Below are 27,113 nucleotides of genomic sequence, written 5' to 3' on the forward strand. Positions count from 1 at the left end.
TTTTTTTCCGGATTGCAGCACAAACGGGTGATGGTAAGTAGCCTAATTTCTGGGCTGTATAGTTGATCCTTCATTCTGATATAAACAGGAACTTGACATTGCTTAACTTACTTAACATTGCCTCTGGAACTGTGACAAACTCTGGCACAAGTGATCAGAAGATTTATTAATACAAATCTCTAAGTTATTGGTCTAAAAAGCAAATAAAATGGCAGATGCTGGAAATCTGAAACAGAAAATACTGGGAATATTCAGCCAATCAGTCAGCATCTGGGGAGAGCACAGACAAGTTAATGTTTCCGGTGCCAGAACCGAACTAATGGCCTGAATTTTAATCGGGAGGCGGGTTGGGAGTGGGGGTGGGGTGGCTCAGAAGCAGTCGGGAAACCCGGGAGAACGAATTTAACGGCAGGGCCTGATTTGCATTGGAAACCTTTGTTTCCCCCCAACAGCCAGCCAGATTGGGCCAGAGAGAGGAGGGAGGGTGGGATCATGTGGGGGCCAGGGGGGCGGGGCGGTGGCCAGCAGAGCGGTAGAGGTGGCGGGGTGGGGGGGGTCAGGAACGATCGGCGGGCCAAAGGAGTGAGGGGGTGTGTGTTCTGGAGGCCTGTGAGGGGTCTCCGATCATGGGGGTGGGTTAGGAAGGGCCACTGGATCCAGGAGGTAAATGCAAAGGCACTTACTTCCTGGATACAGCATTCCGTGCCTTACTTTATCTGGCAGGTTTCACAAGGCCTGCAAAACCCGACCAGCTAAAGTTACATTTTAAAATGAAGGTAGCCTCATTAGCCTGGGAGTTTTGGCTGCCCGCCCCCCATCCCACCTTCAATAAAACCAGAGGTGGGTGGGTTGAAGGCGGGTTCAGGTCAGGATTCGAATATTTAACACTTTAATTTCCCACCGAACCCAACCCATTTCTTTTGGGTTAAATCACCCCCCCCCCCACCACCCCTGCCAATTGGTCTTCCGTCTCTGGTTAGTGTAGTAGAAATAAGCTCCAGTGCTGACCCTAAGCCCCTAGGTGCTCTTTAAGGAAGGTTTGTCTGCCAATTTCTTACAATTTTGTTCTGTTTGTATGGCTGCAATATATAAACGCCAGCCCCTGCCCCAAGACATTTTGATGGGGAGGTTAATTGATGCTTATTCCTCTGCTTTGTATTACTGTACAGCTGCAGTCCGAGTGTTGCCCTGGCATTCAGGTAGACTGCTGTTCCTATCAAAGAGAACCCAATGGGCTGGATTTTGTGGGGGGTCAGCGGGTGCAATCGTTGGCGGGTTGGGTGGGAAAGTGGTTTTTTTCCCCAGTGGGTCAGGAGTCCGTTGTGAACCTGCCACCACGAGCCTTTACAAAATATCGGGCCTGTCAGCGTTGAGCAGACCCAACACACAGCGGCGGGGGAGACAATTAAAATCATTAATGGATTGTGTACAGACACTTATCAGTTGTTTTTTTCCCAGCTTTTTGGATTTGACAGGTTGCCCACTGGTTTCCCGTTGTGCCTAGACCTCGCCTGTGAAGCGGAGGCAGGAGGTCATTGGCCATTGAATCAGCTGATGAGTTGACAGCTTCAAATGTCAAGTCAAAGCTCCCAGCTGATTGAGATATGGGGGGAGAAATTGGGTATAGCCCCGCTCGGGGTGCTAGAATTGGCGATGCGCAAATTTTATCGCCAGGCGCAACTTATCGCTACCTCCAGCGATATTGGGTTGCTGCGCCCGAGGGTGATTGCGGCGTTAAATCAGGCACTGCACGGGACTCCTAAGGCGCTAACCTTCCGGTGCTACTCAATATCTGGGCGGACGGGCGCAGCGCAGGTGCTGTCAATAATCGATGACCACGAGACATGCAGGCGCCGGCCAGCTCTTAAAGGGGCGGGTCATTTAGGTTCAGCAGCCAGACTCATCGCCCTGTAGGCCTCAATTTTGGCGCTGTGCAAACTGAGGTGTTGCAAACTTTGACAAGATGGAGAGGGTGAGGCAGAGAGCGGAGCGCTTTTCCCAAAGGGCATTGGATGCTTTGGTTGACGCAGTGGAGCACCGGTGAGCAGTGCTGTACCCTGACAATGGCAAGAGGCCTCCTCAGAACGAGTACCGCAGAGCTTGGAGGGACATTTGTCAAAGAGTCAACTCCAGCAGTGTGGCGCCCAGGACTCCTGTGCAATGCAGGAAGAAGTTCAACGATCTCACTCTGGTCGTTAGGGTGAGTGGCTTGTTGGCAATCTTCTTCATCCCTCCATCTGCACCTGACTTTATGGCCAGAGGGTGCACGATGCCCCAATGGCCATCTGTCAGCCAGGACCCATGGCCCTTTCTGGGAACGCACACGCACATTCAATTCAGGGCATACTGTAAGGGCTGATCCACCATGGGGGTGCATGACATGACAACTCAGGGCATACTGTAAGGGCCGATCCACCATGGGGGGGCATGAGATGACAACTCAGGGCAGCATGTTTCAGAACTTCCCGTCCTTTCTCCTGCAGGGCAAGCTGGCCAGGAACCGGAGGGAACAGAATCGTACTGGCGGGGGCCCTCCTCAGCTGCAGGAACTGACGGACCTGGAGGAAAGAGTCCACCAGATTGCTGGAGGCCGGATGATAGGTCCTGTCACCACTGGAGCTGCCGACCCCATTGTGCACAGCGATGGTAAGGTCATCACCTTTTTGAACTCTCTCCTTCCACTTGTTCCCCCCACCAGCATGCTTTTTCAGCCTGGACCCATGTCAGAGCATTGCAGCACTCTTGCATCCCTTGCTACCGCCCTGGCCTTTCGCTAAATCCACTCTTCAACGTCCCTGCTTTCAGATGCTGCATCACCAGCTCGGGAGCCGGGCCATCTAGCTGCCAGGGACACTGACTCCGGAGGCGACGACCAGGAGGAAGCCGGACCATCCGTCCCACCCTCAGGCGAGCCAGCCCATCTGCAGACTGGGGATAGTGCTTCCCTGGAAGGGAGCGGGGGGGGATGGATCTGAGGAGGAACCAGTTGCAGGAACCAGCGGCCTCCAGCAGCGCAAGGGGGGTAGGGAAGTTCGGGAGCATTGTGCAGGACTTCGGGGCAGCACAGGAAAGGATTGTGCAGGACTTCGGGGCAGCACAGGAAAGGAGTGACAACAGAAAATGCTGGAAAAACTCAGCAAGTCAGGCAACATCCGTGGAGAGAAATTTGAGTTGACGTTTCGGGTTTGAAGAAGGGTCAAACCCGAAACGTCAACTCAAATTTCTCTCCACGGATGTTGCCTGACTTGCTGAGTTTTTCCAGCATTTTCTGTTGTTATTTCGGATTTCCAACATCTGCAGTATTTTGCTATCGTACAGGAAAGGAGTGCCCAGGGCCTCGCGACATCATTGGAAAGGACTGTCCAGGGCGTCGCGACATCACTGGAAAGGACTGTCCAGGGCGTCGTGACATCACTGGAAAGGACTGTCCAGGGCTTCACCGATGCACTGGCACCTGCCACGCAGTCCCTCGCTGGCCTCATGCAGAGGCAGATTGAGGCCACACAAGCACTGACCGCTGCCACCCTCCATGGTTCAGGCAGGATTACCCGGGGCCCTTGCAGCACCACATCAGGCCAGCAATCTGTGGACCAGCCGATGGGTCTGCATGCTGCGGTGCTGCCCCGTCAGAGTGCCAGTGTGTTGGCTGACCACGGAGCTGGTGTCCGCTCTCAGGATGTCAGCATTCCCGATGCCAACGCTGGCACGTCTCCACTGCAGCTGCCATCACTTGCAGGACCGACTGCTTCCACCCATGCCCAATTGGAGCAGTCAGCATCCGGCCCCTCCAAGTCCAGAGTCCGTCCAGGCCGTCCCTCAGGGGCATCAGCGCGTTCGGACAGTCATCAGGCGTCCCCCAGCCTTCATGCAGCCACTGGGGTCCCATTACGGAGGAGCTGCAGGGAGGGAAGGGGCCATTCTCGCAAGAGAAGTAGATCTCCATCAAAGGGGAAAGAGTAGAAGGAGCTGCAGAAACGTCCTATTTCTAGAAATCAAGGCCGTGGATAGTGGTCTGAATGTTAGTCATGTTTTGGATAGTCTCCCGGGTGTGCGAGCCACTTATGTGTTAGTTTGTTAGTTAAGCTTTCAGTTGCCATTGCTTTGTCATGTTGGAAGGAAGGACAGTTTTCAAAATAAACAAAGAATTTTAATGTCATTGGCCATGTCTGCTATTTACAATCATTGTGGCCTTCATAGGCTTTGGGTTATCCGAATGGTTCCATTCGTGGTCTTCCAATGGCACCAAGCAGTCCGTGAGAGGGGCCTAGAACCGACTCCTTATCAGCCTCAGACGGACGGCCCTTCCACTTTCTCGGACCCTCCCGTCTTGGTCCTCCTCCTCCTGCTCCTCTGCTGGTCCTTCAATGTCTGCTGGCATTGGCTGGGTGCGCAGGGTGGCGAGGTTATGGAGCATGCAGCAGACAACGACGAAGTGGGAGACTCTCTCTGGTGAGTACTGCAAGGTTCCTCCCGAATGGTCCAAACAGCGGAACCGCTGCTTGAGCACGCCGATTGTGTGCTCCACAATGTTCCTCGTCACCTGATGGCTGATGTTGTATTGCTCTTCTGCAGGGGTGCTGGGCGTACGGAGCGGGGTCATCAGCCATGGGCACAGTGGATAGCCCTTGTTGCCGAGAAGGCAGCCTTCTGGGTGAGCCGGGGCCTCTCAAAGGTCAGCGACTGAAGTCTGGTGCAGGATGAAAGCGTCGTGGCTGCTGCCTGGGAACTATGCATTGACCGCCAGGATCAGCTACCGGTGGTCACAGACCAGCTGCACATTCAAGGAGTGGAACCCCTTGCGGTTGCGGAACTCCTCAGGATTCTGTACAGGCGCCCGCAAAGCCACGTGCATGCAGTCAATGGCGCCCTGCACCATGGGGAAGTCCGCTATTGCCGCGAAGCCCTCTGCGCGCTCCCGCTGCTTCTCCGGTGTCACATTGAAGGAGATGTACTGACGCCGCCTTTTAAACAGTGCATCTGTAACCTGCTGGATGCAGCTATGCACCGCAAACTGGGATATGTTGGCAATGTCCCCAGTTGCTGACTGGAAGGAGCCGGTTACATAGAAATTCAATGCCACTGTTATCTTCACAGCCACCGACAGAGAGGTCCTGCACCTTATCTGCGGCTGCAGATCTTCCTGAAGCAGGTGGCACAGCTCAGTCACCACCTCCTTTCGGAATCGCAGCCTCCTAACACACTGCTCCTCCGACATGTTGAGGTAAGAGAACTGCTGCCTGAATACCCTGGCAGCATAAGGTCTGGTGTGGTGACGTCTGTTGGCCCTCCTCCGTCTGGCCATTCCTGGCCCTCTCGTCCTCCGTCCCTGTGCCCTTTCAAGATGGTCGAGCAGCGGGACGTTCCCCTCCAAAGCAGCCCCCATAATAATAGGTCAGCAGAAATTTAAAAGGGTGTAAGCGCTCACCAGCAGCAGGGTGATGGTATGAAGGCTGAAGGTCCTCTGGCAGCGCTGGGTCAGTAGTGAAATGGCTCAGAGTTCAACTGTTCCAATCTGTGTAAATCACAAATAAGTTGTGCTCCCAAAATGGCTGCCGCTTTTATACCAGTGCAGTGCCCTTTAAATAGCGCCCCCCTAAGCCCGAGAGCCACTGGGGAACGTTCCTGGAAGCTGTCCTTATTAGCGCCGGGCGGAACAGAGGGGGGCGCCACTGAATTTCTGGTCCGGGGCGCCAAGAAGGCGTTGCACACTGAAATGACGTCATGATTTGCCTGCGCGCGGGCGCTAAGACTTAGCGCCGGCGCTAAAATACCACTCAATATGGCGAGAGGCGCTGGGTTCACTGCGCCCGCCTGAAATTTGGGTAACGCCCCAATTCTTGGCCTCTTTAGGCGCTAGCAACTGAATTTCTCCCCCATGTTCTCTTAACCAATAGCTTTTCTAAACTGCATTTCCAGTACATATTCAGGATGCTGTAAGTCTTTACACAAGTCTCCTTCCAGTTTGACCTCATTACCTCCCCCACCATTGACAGATCGCTTCTGTCATCTCTACTTTACCTGCCATCTATTCCATCAGCATGGGTGCCCTTTATACTCTCTCAACTTGGTCTTCGGAATCACACCAGTATCAGCCCCATCACCAGGTACACCAGCAGCACCAGGCACACCAGTGGCACCAACAACAGTACCAACCTTCTCCGCAATCACCTGATGCTGTGCAGGACACAGGGCATCAGCACCCGACCACATTGCTGCCTGGGAGGCCAGGGATGGCCTCACCATGGCCAGATTTACTTCACTTGATGCTGTACACCCTGGCTGCCACATGATGCGCCAGGTTGGCACCACCCCACACCAGCACCATAAAACATCCCTATAATGCCCAAGCCATTCCTTTCACACTCATCACCATTGCGGGGGTGGGGGGGGGGGGTGGTGACCGTTATGTCTCACCATTCACTGCAACTCACTAAGCCACTTCCACTTCCAAAGGTGCACACAAATCTGTCCAAGAATGCAAAGTGTTGAAAATAAAGGTTTCAATGTTTGACACCACATTAACAGAAACTTTACATGAACATTGCATAAAACACCCAATGCGTACCCTTGTGTGTTGTTAGTTGGTATGATTGCACTAGGATGAAGGTGAGTGTGGGGGGTGGCTAGTGAGATGGGGATGTGATATTGTAGATAGAGAGGGATGGGTGGAGGTGCAAGGTAAGTTGGTGTGAGTAAGGATGTGCAGGAGTAGGTTAGGGAAGGCAGAGTGATGGGGAGGTGATGAGAGGCGCAGCAGGATGAGGTTGAGTGTGGCTTTGTACTAACGTTTCATGATCTACTGAGATAATTGAAACGTTTGCGGCACTGCACCCAGGTCCTCCTGACCACGTTCCTGCTTGTGCCCTCCTCTGCAATGGCAACCAGGCCGTGCTAAATTCCTGGGGAGGTCTCTTTTGCCCATGGGAAGGGAAGAGGACCACCCTGCGTGCTGTGACTCCCTCCATAAGCATATGGAGGGAGTCGTGGGAGAGTCTGGGTGCAGCCCTGCACCTCTGTTCAGTGCTTGTCAGTGTTTGCAGCACCTCATTGCTGTAGAACACTGACAGCACAAATGTAAAAAGAAAGTTGACCATGATCCCTTTAAGGAAATGATTGGTGACGCGTCATCAAATGACGTCACCAGACCCGCTTCCTGTAATTGGCTGGGAAACGTGCTGGACGGGTTTATCAAGCCCGGTCATGGTAAATTCATTTCAGAGGCCGGGATGGAGACAGCAATGGGTTCGGGACCCGTCACCGACGGCGCCGGCCACGGACCCACCGAGGGTCATAAAATCCAGCCCAATAAGTCTGATATACAAACATACGGAGATTATGAACTGGGCAAGACCAGCAGGTCCATTGAGCCTGTCCCATACAGTCACGTTGCACCTGAGCAGCATGATTCCCAAAGCTCCCCAACCATCACCAGTCACATAATCTCTTGGGGGAGGCAAACAAAAACAGGTTTAAAAAACAACTCTGAGCCAATTCAGGGGAAAGAAATTCTGGGAAATTCCTCTCTTGTGTCCAACAGCACCAGGAGAGTTCCAGGAGACCATAGCAACCATAAGGTATATCCAGCAACCCGACTACCTTCTGTATGCTGTGATATCAGCCATAACCAGGAAATCGTCCAGCTCAGTCTTTTGAACACCTGTAGTGAATCTGCAGTCGCTGCACTCACTAGCAACGTGTTCCAAAGATCGATGACCTTCTTGATGTGCCAAATAATGGCCTGAATCCAAGAGGCCAAAGCCCAAAACTAAAGGCTTTTATTAAGTAAGAACATGGCATCAAGTTAACACAGGGCAACCATCATTCATCACCGACCCAGCCCTTATGAGTAAGACCCAGCTCTTATAAGTAAAACTCACACCAATCCGGAGGATCCAGAGGGGCAGGGCTAGGGAGGAGCATTAGTGGTTACACCTGTAGAACATTCCAGACATTAACAAGTACAACAACAACAGACAATACAAATGCCAGAACACAGAGTTATTTCATTACACTTCTGTGAAAAGGAAAACCTCCTGACATCGGAACAATTTCTCTGCTTATGTAACTTTTACATATGTGCCCTGGTTGTCCACATGAGTATAGTGTAGCCCTTCATTATTTTAAATACCTCAGTCAGACTTGCCCAAAGTCTAAGTTTTTCTATAGTAAAATGACCCCGCTCTCTAAGCCTAGCATGGTAACTAAGGGCTTTTAAACTAGCTATCATATTAGTAGCCCTCCTCTCAACCTTTCCTAGGGCCTCCATAATCACTCATCATGTGAGGGGACGAAACCTGAACACTTGATGAGGCCTAACCAAGGTCTTCTACAAGGACACTATAATGCTTTTGATATAGTCTTACGGCACTAGTTTTAAACCTTTGGGGACTCATGTACTGTAACACCAATGTCTTTTTCATGCTCAACAGACTTTAGATTGGAATCCTGCAGGTATACACATGTGTGCCATTAGCCTTACCCATGGGCATAACACTACATTTATCATCATATGTCAGTCAACCTAGATCTAATTGTAGTTGTTTCTCATCCAAGGCTGTAAGACAGGCACTCGCTTTTGCGTCACCCGCAAACTTGCGGCCAGTTCCCCAACTCCTTCATCCAGAACATTAATATAGATAGATTGTGAAGAACATGTTGCTTTGAATAATACCTTCCAGGATGGGAATGTCCCTCTTTATTGTCAGAGCATCTCTGTGGTACCTCAATACCATGCTGAAGGATTTTTATACATAAACATATTGTTGCTCTGTATCTCAGGATGCCTCATTGTTGCTGAATGCTTCCTGGTCCCTGGAATGATTCTTGGAAAGTTGGCCTGGTTTGTTGAATACTGAGGCTTGGATGTACCAAAATGCTCAACAGATGCTCTAATAGCTACAGTCTTTTTTTCTCCATTTTTTAAAAAACAATTAAATATAACTGAAAGAAAATAAAGATATGCATGTCTCTAGTGGCTTATCACAGCTCTTAAATGTCTCAAAGCACTTTGCATACAAGAAATGATTTTGAAGTACAGTGACATGCAGGTAAGCATAGCAGCCATTTATACACACAGCCAAGTTCCACAGACAATAATGAGGTGAGTTATAAGCCCCGATTGTAACTGGGAGCGTAAGTGCGTCATGTTGGGGCTGATACAAGCGACAAACTCACAAAGCCACACAGGCCCGGGCCGTTTTAATACCTAGGCCTCATTTAAATTTGTTAGTGTTGACACCTGCCTGTTCCCTTACAGCCACAACAGTTCCTCATTTATGATGTGTTAGAGTACAGTCAATACAGGAATCTCAAGATATCTGACAGACTTGTATGTTTTAAAGCAGTGCTTCTATATTTTACAAAATAAGTAAATATTTACTTCCTAGTTCATTGGAAACAATGTTGCTGTTTGAATCCGATTCCAGTGAGATCGTGCCAAATGTGGTGATTCAGCAATATCTCTGTAAAGCTTACAGGATGCATGCTGCATAGCAATGGGGATGGAGAATGCACAATCAAGCTATCAAGCCTAATAACAAATGAGTTAAATCTTGCTGTTTTTCATACCGTATCAAGTACCCAGTATTTGTTTTTACAGTAAAATTCTGTGACTCCATCTAGTGGCTATTGTGTCTTAAAGCACACACAAGACAAAGAGGGGGGAGAAATTCCCCTCGTTTGTGCCTCCAATGGGAAATTGAGGGAAGAGCCCCTGCAACACAGCAGTGCCACACATGGTCCTGCATGGCGCTGCTTGATTTAGCGCTCCACTTCCCTCTTGGAGCAAAAAATGGGAATTTCTCAAATGTTTGAAAAGGTTAGCGCCTGGTGCTAACTTTTCAAACATTTTTGACTTAGCGCCCCAAATGGCCATCTAGGGGAATTTCTCCCCCAGAGTATTTAGGGGGAGAAATTCAGTACCTTAGCGCCTCCAGTTAGCGCCTGGCCGGGGCGCTGAGGTAGCAGCCCAGTGGCAGGGTGAATCCAGCGCGCCCCCCCCCCCCCCCGTAGCGCCGCTGCTACGAGTTAGCACCAGGGACTTCAGTGCCAGGCAGATGGTGACGTTAGTGAGCGTGCAATGCTCACTGGGCGCCCGATCTTCCAAATTGAGTATCGCCCCTTGCCTTAGCGCCTGGTCCCGACAGTGTCAGGGAGAAGAGGTGTTAAGCAGTCGAATGCCGGCTCCAGGGGCATTATTTAAAGGGATCATTAGTAATGAGTCTGTCAGGTTAATGGTGTTTCAGTGCTTCCTTGTCAGTTTGAGATAGTTCAAGAGTTGAATTCAGCCAATCAAAGTTTGTTCAATCTCCGGAGTGTTGCAACTTCTAAAAGTTAGTGAAATTTATTCTCACAAAATATCAAAGTGCTGCACATCCTTACATTAATGGGGGCTGTACTAGCAGTCTACCTCACCCTCCAGGATCTACTGTGGAGGGAGCGCTGGCAGCAAGAAAGATTGGAACATGTGGCCAGAGGGAGGAAGAGGACCATCAGGGCCATCAACAGGAGGCCTTACCCGCCGAGGGTCTTCCGACAGCAATTCTCCTACCTTCAATTAAACCAGGAGCAGTGTATTAGAAGGTTCCGCTTCACCAAGGAGGTGGTCACAGAACTCTGCCACCTCCTGCAACCAGACATCGAGCCTTAGATCAGGACGAAGACAGCTCTCTCAGTGGTAGTCAAGGTCACCATCGCCCTCAATTTCTTCACCAGCAGATCCTTCCAGGCTACAACAGGAGATATAGATAACATCTCACAGTTCACCATCCATCGCTGAATCCGGGAGGTCACAGAGGCTCTCCACAGTAGGAAAAGGGACTACATTTCCTTCCCCATCACCAGAGAGAAGCAGGACGAGCAAGCATGTAGCTTTGCCAGGATAGCGGGATTCCCCATGGTGCAGGGCGCCATTGACTGCACCCACAAGGCTTTGCGGGCACCCCATAACAATCCTGAGATCTTCTGTAACCACAAACGCTACCACTCACTTAATGTACAGTTGGTGTGCGACCATAGACAGCGAATCCTCAATGTGAATGCCCGCTATCCTGGCAGCAGCCACAATGCCTTCATCCTGTGCCAGCACTCTTCCAGCCACCACATCAAGCTCACAGCTGGCTGGTCGGTGATGGGTGGTGTGCGGAATGCTCCACAATCTGGCCATCATGAGGCCCAGCCCTTGCCAGCAGGGATTGCGGAACCACCTCAGGAGGAGGAAGAGGGAGAGGCGGAGGATGACGAGCAAGACGAGGAGGAGGAGGAACAGAAGCGAGGGAGGAGGCAGCCACTCAATCGGCCTCTCGGAAGGGCGGTCCGTGACCATCTCATCAGACTGTGGTTCCAGTAAATTCAACCGCAGATCTCTGTTGCTCACCACATCCCCATCATTCCATCCCTGTCACAGGCCATATCACAGCGCACAGCTGAAGTGAGAGACAGTACAAAATTATACGGAGTGAATTAATAAATTTATCAATAATCAGTGAACACATCTTTGCAATAACAATATTCACTATTCACCCTTGTGCATTCCCTTAGCGCCCCTTGTTACAGTGCCTTTGCCTACTCGAGTGCTCCTACGAAGTGTTGACCCAGTGGCTGCAGCACGGCGGGTGGAAGGCTGCTGAGTGTCCGTGTGGGAGACTTCAGATGGCCTTGCAGGTTGCCCTCGACCAGCTCTGGGCCTGGAATGCCTGGCTGTAGACTGCACCACCTCAGCATGGGCGGCAGCAGGCTGGGCTGGCTGGATGACAGGCAGCGACAAGGGAAATGGCGGAGTGGCGGGAGCAGGAATACTGTCATCATGAGAGAGGACAGCAGCTTCCTGCTCCACTACCACTCCCCTGGGGCAGCACCTCAGCATCCCTAGCAATCTATTACAGTGCAGATTGCTGGCCTGCGACACCGTAAAAGCCCCTGTCGATGGTGGTATACCCAGCCACAATGGCAGCAGTCAGAGCTTGCGTGGCATCAAGCTGAGACTGCATGAGAGCAGTCTGAGATTGAATGGCACCAACCATAGACTGCATTACAGCACTAAGACGTTGCGCCACTTCCGCCTGTGCTGCAATGGAAGCTGCCAGATCGCCCATCACACGTAGCATCAGGTCGCCATGGTCTCTGGGAGTCTGCCATCCTTTCCAGACTGCAAATGATTGGGCTCCATGGCGTGCGCAGAACTCTGTGCAATGTTGGAGGCAGACTTCTCCACGCTCCTTACCATTACTGATAGGTTCTCGGGCACCCTTGCCATTGCAGCTATCCTCACCGTGTGGATGCCCATCGCCCTTCTTCTAAAGGCCTCCCCATCGAGGTCCTCATCTGAGTCCTCTGCAGCAGAACCCGCCCTCCAGAGAGCTGACCCCTGACCTACCCTTTCCCCCTGGCCTTGCTGCAGCCCATTCGTCATGAGCGCATCACCCTGGGCAGATCCCACTACTATACTAGCCTCTAAAGAACACGTCGTGCCAGTATCTGAGCTGGTGCCTGCGGGTGAGACATGCAGTGAGGCGGTGTGTTCCTCCTCCTCCTCTTCTACCGCCTCGCTCTCAACGGTGCCCTCAGGGACAGGCTGCTTCCGTGATTGCTCATTATCTGAAAGCATAAAGGCACCAGAGATGAGTTAAGGTGAGGGGAGGGGGGCAGGAAGGGAGAAATGCAGCATACAGCATAATTAGGTGGAAAGTGCAAAAGACTTGTGGGGTGAGGGGGAAGTGGGATGTGAGAAGAAGGAGTAGGGAATGAACATACCGTTGTTGTCCCCAAGGGGGTCAACGTCACCAGTGGCCAAGGCGCCCACCACCTGGCGCACAATAATCTGCAGCACTCTATTTTCCAGCGCAGACATTGGTTGGGTGTCTACTTGTCCCCCGCCTGTGCGCTCTTGCTCCCTCCTGTTGTGAGCCACCTGGGCCTGCAAGAGAAAGGAAAGTGTGTGTGAGTGTGGAGCAATGTGTTTGGGTGATGTGCCTGCCATAGTTGAATAGCTGTCATTGTGTGCAAGGTGTGAGATGTGGGTGTGAGTGTTGGTAGGTAGAGATTGTTGGTGGGTGAGCACTGGGGTTGTGGTGCTTTAGCCAGTGTGTGCAGACTGGTTCAGACAGTGGTATGTAGCATTTGTTGAGGCATTGACTCACCCTGACCACCAGAGTGAGGTCATTAAATTTCTTCCCGCACTGTATATGGGTCCTGGGGACCACAGTGCTGCCTGAGGCCTGATGGGCTACCTCCGTCCACATGGCATGGAAGACTTGTAGCGAGGGCCTCCTGCCACTTGCTGGGTAGAGCACCGCCCTCCGTCTCTCCACAGCGGACACCAACTCCTCCAATGCTTGGTCTGAAAATCTGCGGGCTCTCTCCCTGGGCGTGGATCTGCCATGAGTACAGTTGGTTGAGTTGTCCAGCTCCTTGGACTTGGACTTGGACTTGGCCTGCTCCTGCTTGCTGACACAGGTTCACAGGCAGCAATGCTGAGAATGAGGTTCTGCAGCATGATTGAGCCTCCCCTTTAAGAACTGGAAAGAGCCTGTGGCAATGATGACTTGCGAATAGACTGCACCTGATATTGGTCGGCGCTTTGAGTGTAATGCCACTCATCTAGGCCATTAGAGCTTGATTTAGCTCTAAATCCTTTCTTTGAGCGATGACACTGAATTTTGCATGCAGCGAGATTCATTAGTGCCTGAGACTAATTCTTAACTTTTCCAAAGTTAGCACCCATTCCTGGCGATAATGAATTTCTCCCCCTTAATTTCTTACAATTTAGCAAAATTGAGCACAATTGTGAACTGTACTAGGAGATTGTGGGTTTATTGGCATTGTGGGTGGTGCCAGTATCTGAGCAGCAGGTCAGCTGATTTGCAAAGCACTAAGCCTTTTACTTTTGAGGCTTTTTTAAAGAAATTGTAGAATTGATCCTCAAAATCAAGTGATCTGACACTGAGTAAGCCTATGTGGGTCTTTAAAATGCTCAGAAGGGCCAGATCTCTGTGCCACCTTCTGAGCCGTGGACAATATCCTGCCAGTTGCAAAACAAAATACGGTGTCGGGCTGAGGGGTAGGCCTGAGGCACTGAGCAAGCAGATGGGAGGTCAGACAGAAGGGGAACAGGTGAGTGGCCGGTGTGCCAAGGGTATGAAAGGAGCATGTGGAAGGCACAGAGGGTGGGTGGGAAGAAGTGGTTTAAAGATGTGGGAATTGGATCCGATGGCTAATATCACAGGGGATACACATAAAACCAGACGGTGAGCTGTTTTATAACACTCAACCTTTTTTTATGTTTCTGGAGCTGATTGTAAAGACTGAAGATGAAGTTAGTGGGCAACTTTCATATCACTGAGACTGACAGTGTCACGTGTTTGTAGAGTGGCCCCAACAATGCTGGAGGGCACTACAATTGTCTCTACTACTCATGGCTTTTACAATCGGCTGGGGTTTTCTGTTTCTCTGCTGCTCAGCCCACAATTTTCTACGCATTCATTTTAATGGAAGAGAAATGTGGACTGGAGACGACAGAAGCAAAATATTCTGGCCAACATTTTTAATAATCTGGATAATTTTTTTATTTCAATACTTGGAATGGAGTTAAGCAAACTGAAGTTTGTCAAAGTCTGTTAGGTAAATGGACGGAAATAAAGATTTCAGTATTCATTTAATAAAAAAAAAACTGTGTAAGGAGCAACTGAAAATGCCACTTGACACTAACTGATTAGATCTGCATGTTAATGTAACCTGCTTCACATTGACAGCATATTCTAAATGCTTACAAGCTGAATACTTTCTAGAGTGACACAAGTGCAGTTCTTCAAAACCTTATCACAGCGCAAATCAACCATTCCATCGATGCAATAGCAACATAATTGAAAAGGTTCTTCGAAATGACCTCACAATTTCATAGGTTTCAAAACTACAGAAGTTAGCTGATGTCACTGACAAAAACTCTTCTTTCAAGAGTTAAATTAACTCCTAAATTAACTTAAAGGTAGTGCAGCCACTTACTATTCCACTGCCGTCCATTCCATTTTGATGCACATGGAAAAAGTGAGCTGTTTTTTCAGATTCCTACATGCTCTGTTTTTGCTGCAGTTCGGGGTGTAAACTGTGTTTAATCTCATCAGTAATAATGCCAGGTTTAATAATCGGTTCAAGATTGCTTTAAAACTCTTTATGAGGATCTATTATGTTTTACAGGTTTCCAGTCACATATTTCTCTTGTGTTGTGTCAAAAATCACTACAATAAATGAGACCTTGCTCCCCATGAACTGGGGTGTGCCTTTTGGTGGCCAATTATCTGGTGATGTAGCAAGCCCAAACATTAAATTGGTGGCCTAGTAAGTAGTGTTGATGGAAGCATTAAATTACAAGAGACATTGGCCTGGAATTTGCTGTCTGGGTGAAGCAAAGGTGTTCGCAGCTGGTCCGGAAGAAAGCTGCCCACAAAGATCGTGCGCTCTCTGTGGCGAGAAGTTTGCCTTTTTTGATATGCAATTGAGATCATCGTAGTGTAGTGGAACTCTCATAGTGCAATCTGCTGCGATGTCAATAAGCTGTCTACGCAGCCAATCACAATGCAGAATTCTCACAGACAGGGAAGCAGGAAGTGAGCAAGTTGCTTTTATTCTGACTTTTAAAAAATGTTAGGGAGCAAAACAAAGATTGGGGCTCTCACCTGGGGAAAAGGTAAATCTGAAATAAATATCAACAAACTTTATAAAAATATAAAATCAAAAAGGCTAATGGAATGTTAGCCTTTATATCTAGAGGGCTAGAATATAAAGAGGAGGAAGTTTGATATGATTGAGGTTTTGAGGATTTTGAATGTAAATAGATATTAAAAAAAGACTTTATAATTTGAATTTGAGCTCATTTCTATTCATCACATCATCTGTGGGCAACATAGCACAACAAAGTAGCTTCCAATTACATTTTAAATATTCTGTTATGAAATTACCTGAAAACTATAAGAATTGTTAATTAAGCAATTAACACAGTGGAGAACCTTATGTATTTTCCATACTTGTTCACAAGAATGTACTCCGTGTTTGTGTTCAATCCAAGACATTGCTGCAGTGTTGTTAAAATACCTACATAGATTGCATGGACATCATTACCTTTATTTTGTGACTAACATTATGGTCACGATTTTCTCCTTGGTGTCAGGATGGGTGTGGGTCAGCTGGTTTCCAGGTTCCAGTCCTGCCTCCGCTATGCAGACGTGATTTTCCCTTGATTGGCAATGTTAAGCCCGCCCTGTGGGCTTACCAGCCAATTAACAGGAAGCAGGTCTGATGACATCATTTGATGACGCGTCACCTGCCGGTTTCCTTAAAGGGACCATGCACAATTTTATTTTGACAGTTGATTTTTCAGTGTTTGACAGCATTGAGGTGCTGAAAGCACTGACAAGTCACTGCACAAAGGTGAACTCTTGCACCCAGGCTCTCCAATGACTCCCTCCATATGCTTATGGAGGGAGTCACAGTATGCAGGGAGGTTCTCTTCCCTTCCAAGGGTGGAAGAGACCTCCCCAGGACACCAACTTACCTTGCACCTCCACCCAACCCTCTCTATCTACTTTATCACTTTCCCATCTCACTAGCCACCCCTCACACTTACCCTCATTCTACTGCAAGCATACCAACTAACAACACACAATGGTGGGCACTTGAGAGGTTTAGCCAATGTCCATGTGAAGTTTCTGGTAATGTGTTGTCATACAGTGAAATCTCTTTTTCAAAAAGTGCTCCTTATTGGACAGATCTGAGCACACGTTGAGAAGTGTCTTACTGAGTTCCAGTGATTGTTCAGTCATAACTTGCACCCCCCCACCCCCGGCCCCACTATCATGATGTGTGTGCATGGAATGGCTTGGACATTAAAGGGATGCTTCACGGTGCTGGTGTGGGATGGTGTCAACCTGGCGCATCATGTGAAGAAAGTCTGGCCATGGTGATGCCATCGCTGGCCTCCCGGCCAGCAATTTTATCAGGGGCTGATGCCCTGTGTCCAGTGCAGCATCAGGTGATGTTGGTGTTGGGGATGATTGTGGAAGGATTCGGAGGACCAAGGTCTGATTGTTTCATTGGCTCCGCTGTTGCTGGAGTAGATGGTAGCTGCAGGTGAGATGACAGAAACGATCTGTCACTGGTGAGACAGGTTCTCCTAATGAGGTGACACTGGTCACACAGTTGGATTTAAAAACTTGTAAGCTAAAGAAATTTGTATAAGTATTAAAAATGCAGTAACCAACATTTTCTTTGCTCTGAAACTCACCATGTGCAACATGGCATCCTTGACACCACTTCTGCAGCTGTCATCTTTTCACAAACATCAGATCAGACTCACAACACGCCACACTTACCTTGCATGTTGTCTGGATGTTGTGAAACCCGACCCAGAAGCTGGAAAATCGAAAAAGAGCCTGAAAACTGCTCACAAGTACCTGGTAATAGACAGTTAATTGCCTTTAATCCATTTCCCGCAGCTAGGTGTTGGGTCCATTCGCAAAGCGGGGGCCCGACGCTTGGGAAGGTTGTGTGGAGGCGGGTTGATGGTGGGTGCGGAACCCGCTGTCAATCAAAATAACTTTAACCTCTGACCCACCTCCAAACCCGCCCTCTAAGCGCCGGCAAAATCGCGGCCTACGTTTCAGCTATAGGTTTTAATGTTTGTCTTGGGTGAATGCTCAAGATTTGAATTAAATTCTTCTTTTGTAAGAGACCTTTGTTATCCTTGATCAGGTCTTCATCATTTCCATATCACTTTTTGAATGCCCCATATAAAAAATGTTTTGCAAAAATAAAACTTGTGATTAATGCATATTGTAATTCCACTTGTTGTAGATGTATAGAATGAGAATGCACAGCAGAATTTATGCAAACATTGAACCTTACAAAAAATACATTTAAAACATTATTCAAAATGGATGGGGTTATCCTAGGCACTTGTACTGGTTTTGAGATTGACATTTAATTTACTGTCCATTTGAAATGAAATGCATGGATTTGTAGTTAGCTGGTGAGCATCGAAAATCCAGGGTGAAGTGATAAGACCTCTAGCACAGGACACCATGAAAGTTGGGGGGGAAATAGAAACAATGGGATAATTCAAGAAGCAGTGGTTAGTTGTTGACAGTCTTGGGCTTTAAAAGACTGTACATTTGCATGAGGAAGGAAAGAGCGAGGGACGTAAGAATTTCTATAGTTGGTGGTTCCTGGCAAAGAATGAGTTCGAGTAGGAGATTGTGATGTGCGATGTCAGTATCATGAGCACAGAGGAGGAAGATTGTGTAGGATGGCATATTTAGAGCTTAGGAGGAACCAGAGAGAGAAGCTCAAAGAAACGATGAATATTATAATATCAGTAGAATAGAGAGGTGAGTAAAACTGATTGGAGGGTAATACATTAGAAGTCAAGGTATGAGAAGGATTGTCCGTCAGTAATGAGCCTTGTTTAACTGATAAAAATCTAAACATGGGTCCTGAGCACTTACTGGATTTTACATTAAATTGACTTGTTTTGTTTTCTAAACTGTTTTCTAATCTTGAAAAATTGTGCATGATGGCTCAATTATTATTTAAATTTTCAGGAATGAGTTAGCGGTTTAATACATTTATTTTATCTGTCTTGCAGCTAGAAGTTCAGGCACCACCAGGAAAGGCTATTGGCTATATTGTCCAGGAATGGCACCCCTTTATACCTAAATTCAGCATCCAGAATGAAAAACATGAAACAGTGTTGAAAATCAAAGGTCCCTGCTTGGCGTTCAGTTGCCTTGGTGATGTAAACTTTGAAGTAAGTACAACACAGACACATTTTAGGGATCTTCAATATCAACTTACAGAAAAGCAGATGAAATATAGCCAAAGTTTCATTCCAACATTCTATTCTATAACTTTTTTTCTGACAAAGCCATGCTAATGTAAATAAAGGGGGGGAATTTTAACCTCCCCCGCCCCCCCCCCCCCCTCCTCCCCTGGACAATGGGCAGGAGAGGGTCGGGAGCATGGGGGGGTTTACGTCGGTAACAATGTGAAACTTGCACCCACTTGCTGCGATACGCCTACTTCTGATTTAACCACGGCAGGTTTGGGGGCATCTGAGTAACCTGCTCTGCAGAGGCGGGTCCACAATAATAATATGTTAATGAGGCGCCGTTCATCAGATTTTGGGATCCATTTGAATTTAACTTTTGAGTTTCCAGAGCAAGAGAAACCCCATAGCTAAAAGGAGGCGGGAGCTGCTGGATCCAGCAGCTAAGTGCTTTTCCAGCACTGCTTGTGGACCAGAAGGAGCAGGTGTGCTTCCCTCAGCCCCTCAAACAAATCTTTTGCAGTGATCTCTCTCCCTCCCTCCCTCCTCACTGCCGCCCTCAAAGCAACTTTCCCCCATTCACCAGCTCACGATCTTCTCAATTGCCGGGGACTGTCCCCAGCGGTCCCTGGCTGCAAACTTCTACCGCTGGCTTTCCTGCCCGGCAGCCGGCCAGCCTCTCAATCTGGCCGGCTGCTGGGTGGAAAACTAGGCAGGACCTCTGCATCCTCAGCATTTCCGGGTTTCCCGAACTCAAACACGCACCCTCACTCCCTCCCCATAAATATCGGGGCCAAAGTGTCATTTATTTAATTGCATGACATGAAAAGTGCTCATTTATCTTGTTATCACTAATAAGTTATCGTCGTCCATATAGGCGTGTGAATGTTAACGCAGTTTTATGTCATTCCTTTGTCTTGTAGTTTAGTCGAGACATTAACCCATTTATGTAAAGCAGGGATAACGCCTGTGTTAAAATAATGGACAGAGGAATGTCCTATAAATGCGTGAAGTATTTATTGGCTAATATCACCTTAAAGTGAATAAAAGTGATTTCTAGGTTTATTTCTTAAATAAAGCTCAACTGAATAATTATTTCATGAGATTTTATCTTGGGATTAATTTGCATCTGTTTATTTGCACTGTGTTGTAGTCCCTGGATTTTACTTCTATTTAAATTCTTGTATACGTTGGCATATGAGACTTAAAAAAACTTGAGTTAAGAAAGAAAAAAAGAACTTGCATTTATGCAGCACCTAAAACGCTTCACAGCCAATGAAGTACTTTTGAAGTGTAGTCACTGTTGTAATGTAAGGAAACACAACAACTTGCATTTATATATTGCCTTTAATGTAGGAAATCATCCCATGGTGCTTCACAATAGCGTAATCAAACAGAAATCAACATTGAGCCAATAAGGAAATATTAGTGGGGTGATTAAAAGCTTGATCGAAGAGGTGGGTTTTAAGCAGGTTCTTAAAAGCAGAGAGAGAGGTGGAGAGGTTTAGGGAGAGTATTCCAGAGTTTAGCGACTAGGTGGCTGAAGGCACGGCCGCTAATGGGACAAAGGGAGTGAGGGATGCACAAGCGGCTAGAGTTGGAGAAACGCAGAGTTCTAAGAGGGTTGTAGGGCTGGAGAAGGTTACAGAGATGGGGAGGTGTGAGCCCATGAAGGGTTTGAACATGAGGATGAGAATTTTAAATTTGAGGTGTTGTACTGGGAGCTAATGTAGATCAGCGAGCACAGGGGTCTTGGGTGAGCAGCGTTTGGCAGGATTTGGATGAAGGGACTAAATGTAACATTTCCAAATTTGCTGATGATACAAAGCTAGGTGGCAGTGTCAGTTGTGAAGAAGATGTGAAGAGGCTTCAAGGGGATCTCAACAGGCTCAGTCAGTGGGCGAGAACATGGCAGATGGAATATAATGTGGATAAATGTGAAGTTATCCACTTTGGTAGAAAAAACAGAAAGGCAGAGAGGGAGAAATTCAGTTGGTTGCGCCATCAGTTAGCACCTTAAGAGGGCGATAAGTGGGGCTTGAACCAGCTAGCGCCCGGGCGTGGCGATACCTGCACCTCTCGCGAAATTGAGTGGACATTTAGCGGCGGCGCTAAACCGCAATGCCCACTCAGCTGCGCACGCAGATCCTGACGTCATTTCAGAGTGCAACGCCCTTGGGGCGCCCTGGACCGGAAATTCAGTGGCGCCCCCTCCTTTCCGCCTGTCACTCCCAACGACTGGTTGACTGGAACGGTTCCCAGTCGCTGTGGGGCTGGGGGGGCGCTATTTAAAGGGGGCTCTTCCTGGCTTCTTTGTGGTAGCCATTTTTGGACCACTCCTTCTGAGAGAGAGAGAGAGATTTGCAGAGAGACAAAGGGAGAGAGATTTCTGCATTGAGTCAGCACTCGCTGAGGTACTTTTGGCTTCTGACCAGAACTTTGTAGTTGCTTTGCTTTTTCACCGGCATAACTTTGAGTGGCCACATACTATGGGGGCTGCAATGGATGGGAACGTCGTGCTTCTCCATTACATTGAGAGGGCACAGAGATGCAGAGAGAGAGTGGCAATCATGGCCAGACAGAGGAGGGCCAACAGGCGTCGGCACACGAGACCTTACGCTCCCAGGGTTTTCCGCCAACAGTTCTCATACATCAATATGTCTGAGGAGCAGTGTTTTTGGAGGCTGCGATTCAGCAAGGAGGTGGTCACTGAGCTCTGCCACCTGCTTCAGCCAGATCTGCAGCCTCAACTGAGGAGCAGGACGTCTCTGTAGATGGCAGTGAAGGTAACTGGCTCTCAACTTCTATGCCACCGGCTCCTTTCAATCTGCTACTGGGGACATTGTCAATATCTCCCAGTTGCTGCATTGCTGCATCCGTCAAGTCATGAATGCCCTCTTTAAAAGGAGACGACAGTACATCTCCTTCCCCAAGCAGCAAGAACGCGCAATGGGCTTTGCAAGAATAGCAAGCTTCCCCATGGTGCAGGGCGCCATTGACTGCACGCATGTGGCTTTGCGGGCGCCGCAAGAGAATGCCGAGGATTTCTGCAACCGAAAGGGGTTCCATTCGTTGAACATCCAGTTGGTCTGTGACCACAGACAGCTGATACTCGCTGTCAATGCCCACTTTCCAGGCAGCAGCCACGACGCCTTCATCCTGCGCCAGACTTCTGTGGCAGACCTTTTCGAGGCCCCGGCTCACCCAGGAGGCTGGCTTCTCGAGGACAAGGGCTATCCTCTGTGCACCTGGCTGATGACCCCGCTCCGTTCGCCCAGCACCCCTGCTGAAGAACGATACAATGAGAGCCATCAAGCTACCAGGAACATCGTTGAGCACACAATCGGCGTGCTCAAGCAACGGCTCCGCTGTCTGGACCATTCCGGAGGAGCCCTTCAGTACTCACCTGAGCGAGTTTCCCACTTCATTGTTGTGTGCTGCATGCTGCATAACCTGGCAATCCTCAGGACTCAGCCAATGCCACCAGACATTGGAGCACCAGCAGAGGGGGAGGAGGAGGAGGAGGAGGAGCAGCAGCACCAAGACGGGAGGGAGGCACAAAGTGCAAGGGCCGTCCGTCAGCGGCTTATAGCAAGTCGGTTCTAGGCCCCCTCTGAGGGAATGGCTTCTGCCATTCAAAGAACCTGAATGGAACCGTGCCGCAACCCCTAAGCTGGTCAAGGCAACAAATAGTTCAAAGAGCAAACATGCACATTCTGAATAAAGACACTTCTTTATTTAACAAACTGTGTGCCCTTCCCGCATGACAAAGTAATAGAAAGAAACCCCCCAAAAAAGTCAGTCACATAACTGGCTCTCACAACCTGGAGACAATGACCAAAACAGTAACAAAAATATGACCACGATCCTTGGCCTTCAATAAAACAGCTAACAACATTTTGCCACACCTCCTACTTTTTGCCCTTCGAGGGTGATCTGCTTCGCTTGCGAGATTAGCCCCTTCCCACCCTGCAGCTCCTCCGTAATGGGACCCCAGTGGCTGCAGCAAGGCTGGGGGAAGGCTGCTGAGTGTCAGAAACTGAGACTGCAGATGCCCTTGAGGGACAGACTGGATCAGCTCTGGGCCTGGAGGGCCCGGCTGCTGACTGCTCCAACTCTGCATGGGTGGCAGCAGTCTGTCCTACAGGTGGTGGCAGCTGCAGTGGCAAAGTGACAGTGCTGGTAGCAGGAATGCTGTCATCCTGAGAGAGGACAGCAACTCCCTATTCGGCCAACACACTGGCACTCCCACGGGGCAGCACTGCAGCATGCGGAGCAATCTGCTGGAGCACAGATTGCTGGCCTGCTGCGGCGTGGTAAGGGCCCCAGGGAAATCTGCCCGATCCAGCGAGGGTGGCAGCAGTCAGTGCTCGTGTGGCCTCAATCTGCGTCTGCATGAGACCAGCCACTGACTGCATTGCAGCACTTAGCAATTGCGTGGCAGCCGCCTGTGCTGCGCCGAAGTCCTGGACAATCCTTGCCTGTGCTGCGCCGAAGTTCTGGACACTCCTTGCCAGTGACTCAATGGATTCGGGCATCCTTGCCACTGCAGCCATGAGCTCAGTGTGCCTTTGCTCCGCCTGGGCGCTCATTTCAGCGAGGAGCCGCACCTCTTCTGCGCTCACTGTAGCAGGACTCGAGGCCATACTCTCCCTCCGGGGAGAAGGCCCCCAAGCTTCCCTACCCCCCTCGCGTTGCTGCAGCCCGCTGGGTCCTGGAGCTTCACCCTCATCAGACCATTCCCCCCCGCTCCCCTCCAGGGAAGGCGTGTCCCCAGTATGGCCATGGGCTACCTCGGCAGAGGGTTGCGCTGATGGTCCGGCTTCCTCTTCCTCCTCATATTCAGATTCACTCCCAGTGGCAGCTTGAGGGCCCGCCTCCTCACCTGGTGAATCAGCATCTGAAAGCAGGGAGGTACAAGAGTGGCTTTAGCGTGAGGACAGGGTGGCAGCAAGGGAGGCATGAGTGCTGCGATATACTGATTTGGCTCGAAAGTGGCAAAGGATGCTGGTGTGAGGAACAAGTGGTTGGAGAGAGGTCAAAAAGTTGATGACCTTAGGTGGCGATAATTTGCGCCGGGCGCAAAATTTCGCGTCCGGCCGGTACTTACGCCCCAAACGGGGCGATACCGAATTTCTCCCCCAGAGTATTTCCTAAATGGTGAAAGATTGGGGAATGCAGATGCTCAAAGGGACCTGGGTGTCCTTGTACATGAGCCACTGAAAGTGAATGTGCAGTTGCAGCAAGCCATTAGGAAGGCAAATGGTATGCTGGCCTTCATTACAAGAGGATTTGAGTACAGGAGTAAAGAAGTCTTACTCCAATTATATAGGGCCTTGGTGAGACCACACCTGGAGTACTGTGTACAATTTTGGTCTCCTTACCTAAGGAAGGATACACTTGCCATAGAGGGAGTGCAACGAAGGTTCACAAGATTGATTCCTGGGATGGCGGGACTGTCGTATGAGAAGAGATTGAGTAAACTAAGCCTGTATTCTCTTGAATTCAGAAGAATGAGAGGAGATCTCATTGAAGCATGCAAAATTATTACAGGGCTTGATAGGGTGGATGCTGTGAGAATGTTTCCCTTGGCTGGGGAGTCTAGAACCAGGGGCCACAGCCTCAGGATAAGGGGTAGGCCATTCAGGACTGAGATGAGAAGAAATTTCTTCACACAGAGGGTGGTGAATCTTTGGATTTCTCTACCCCAGAGGGCTGTGGAGGCTCAGTCATTGGTTATATTCAAAACAGAAGTCGATAGATTTCTGACTAGTAAAGGCATCAAGGGATATGGCGATAGGGCCGGTGAATGGAGTTGAGACAGAAGATCAGCCACGATCTCATTGAATGGTGGAGCAGGCTCGAAGGGTCGAATGGCCTACTCCTCCTATTTCTTATGTTCTTAGGATAGGATCCGGGCAGCTGAGTTTTAAATGAGCTGAAGTTTATCAAGGGTGGCGAATGGGAGGCTGATTAGGAGAATGTTCGAATAGTTGAATAGTCGAATCTGGAGATGAGAAATGCATGGATGAGGGTTTCAGCAGCAGGTGGGCTAAGGATGTGGCATTCCGAGTGATGTTCTAAAGGTTGAAGTAGGCAGTTTTTATGATGGACAGGATATAGGGTAGGAAGCACGACTTGGGGCTAAATAGCACAGCCTGGTGCCTTCCAAGACAGTAGCTATGGAGGAGGATGGAATCGGTGGTGAGGGTAAGGAGCAATGTTCCCGTTAAGCCGCGCAGCAGTCTGGATGTCCTGTGCAGGCTGCTCAATGGCTTTACAATGATAATCGCGCAAGTGTGAAAATTTGTATGGGCCGCGCAGCCAGTTAAAGAGCCCGCGCATCCAAAAAGAAACTACAGGGAACTTTGGAAAGGAGTTTGTGGGCTGGCCGAATACGGTGGCTTTGGTCTTCCCAATGGAGGAAATTGTGCTCAACCAGGACTGGATAGCACAGAGGCAGTAGAGGGGGTGAGATAGAGCTGGATGCCATCAGTGTACATGTAGAACCTGATGTCATGTCTTCTGATGATTTTGTTAAAGGGCAGTATGTAGGTGAGGAACAGGAGGGGGCCAAGGATCGATCTTTGGGGGACTCCAGAGGTAATGGTGCAGGAAGAGAAAGCTATTCCTGGAGATGCTTTGGCTACAATTGGATAGGTAAGAGTGGAACCAAGTGAAGGCAGTCCTACTGAGTTGGACAATGCAGGAGAGGCATTGGAGGAGAATGTTGTGGTCGCCTGTGTCAAAGGCTGCAGAAAATTTGAGAAGAACAAAGAGGGATAGTGCATCATGGTCACTGTCACAGAGGATGACATCTGTGATTGATTAGGACCGTTTCCATGCTGTGGCAGGGGTGGAAACCTGATTGGAGAGATTCAAACAGAGTTATGGGAAAGATGGGCACAAATTTGAGAAGCAACAACATATTTTAGGACATTGGAGAGGTAAGGGAGGTTGGAGATGAGGTAGTAGTTTGCAAGGACAGAAGGGTTGGTGTATGTTAGTGAGGCCAGGCGTGATGGGCGGGCAGGACTTGGTTCGGGATAGAATAAGGGCAGCAGAGTTTTGCATGAACTAAAATTTATGGATAATGGATGATGAGAGGCCGGCCAGGGGATGATTAGAGTAGTCATTTGGAGGTGAGCAAGGCATGTACGAGGGTTTCTGAGGCACATGGGCTGAGTTAGGAGAGAGGTGGACAATGATATGGGGTGGATGTCGGCGCTCTTGATTCAACATTTACCTTGAATTGAAAGAGTTGGTGTAAGTATAATAGTTACATGTGCAAATTTTGAGTTTTTAAAACTGCATTTTCAAGAATTTACATTCACATATATATTTTATTCAGCCATTGTACATTTACATTACAAGGTGCTTTAGCTATGAGTACATTAAAGTTTTTCGGTCTACTTGTGCTTGGGCTGGAAGCAATGCGGGTTTAAGGGTCGAAGCAATTTAATTGTTTATGGTCTCTGGGATTCAGCTGTGCCTTGGAAAAGGGGGTTTGTTACCCATGAGGTTGTGGTTGCTGCCCTTGCCTGTCTGAGTGGGTTACGGCTCCTGGCTAATTTTCCCTCCTATGCTGGTCTCTTTCTCTGTTGGGAGGTAGTTTAGCATTGTAGAAAGGGCACAGTTAGATGGTGCCACATGAGTCGCCAAGAATGGGCCTCAGACGACTTCGTATTTTCCTTGGTCCAGGTGAGTGAACTTTAGAATGGGATAGGTCCCACCAGTGGTTCAGCCACATGTTTGTTATGGAGTAGACTAGGCCTATATTCCCTAAAGTTTAGAAGAATGAGAGGTGATATCATTGAAACATATAAAATTCTTAAGGGGCTTGACAGGTTTAATGCTGAGAAAATGTTTCCCCTGGCTGGGGAATCTAGAACATGGGGTCACAGTCTCGGAATAAAGGGTTGGGGACCAGGCGCGGCAAATGCAGCAACACCCGCGAACTTCAGTGCTGGTTTACTGCTGGCGCTAAGTCTTACCGCTTGGGCCTCTAGTGCCTCGCAGATCATGACGGCATAAAGTGCACAGCGCCTTGTTATCAGCACGGATGTGAAATTGCCTCCCATCCTCTGCTGTATTGCCAGGTGTGAACAATGGCAGGAAGAGGAGATGTTGTCAACTCAGCTGGCTGCTTGGGGACGCTAATTAAAGGGAATGGGTTTCAGGTTGGCCAACCTTTATTATTTGCACCAGTCTGGTGCCTGCTCAAAGCTTTTCATTGCTGCAGGATGTCCAAGCCCTCCACTTTGAGAGAGTGTTTGGGGCTGTAATGGCAGTTGTTGCTCGT

General features: G+C 49.1%; 1 protein-coding gene across 5 annotated transcripts in view; it reads left to right on the forward strand.

The window, feature by feature from the left end:
* The window catches only part of LOC147111636 (phospholipid scramblase 2-like), a 158,126-nt gene that overhangs the window by 114,299 nt on the left and 16,714 nt on the right, over positions 1–27,113 (forward strand). For all 5 annotated transcript variants that reach the window (XM_085998720.1, XM_085998724.1, XM_085998722.1 and 2 more), the window contains exon 8: positions 18,632–18,793. In XM_085998720.1, the coding sequence (XP_085854846.1) occupies positions 18,632–18,793 (162 nt within the window). The remainder of the gene's footprint in view (positions 1–18,631; positions 18,794–27,113) is intronic.

Source organism: Somniosus microcephalus, chromosome 10 (assembly GCF_052327205.1).
Source record: "Somniosus microcephalus isolate GS21.2 chromosome 10, FLI_Smic_1.0, whole genome shotgun sequence".
Classification (NCBI taxonomy): domain Eukaryota; kingdom Metazoa; phylum Chordata; class Chondrichthyes; order Squaliformes; family Somniosidae; genus Somniosus; species Somniosus microcephalus.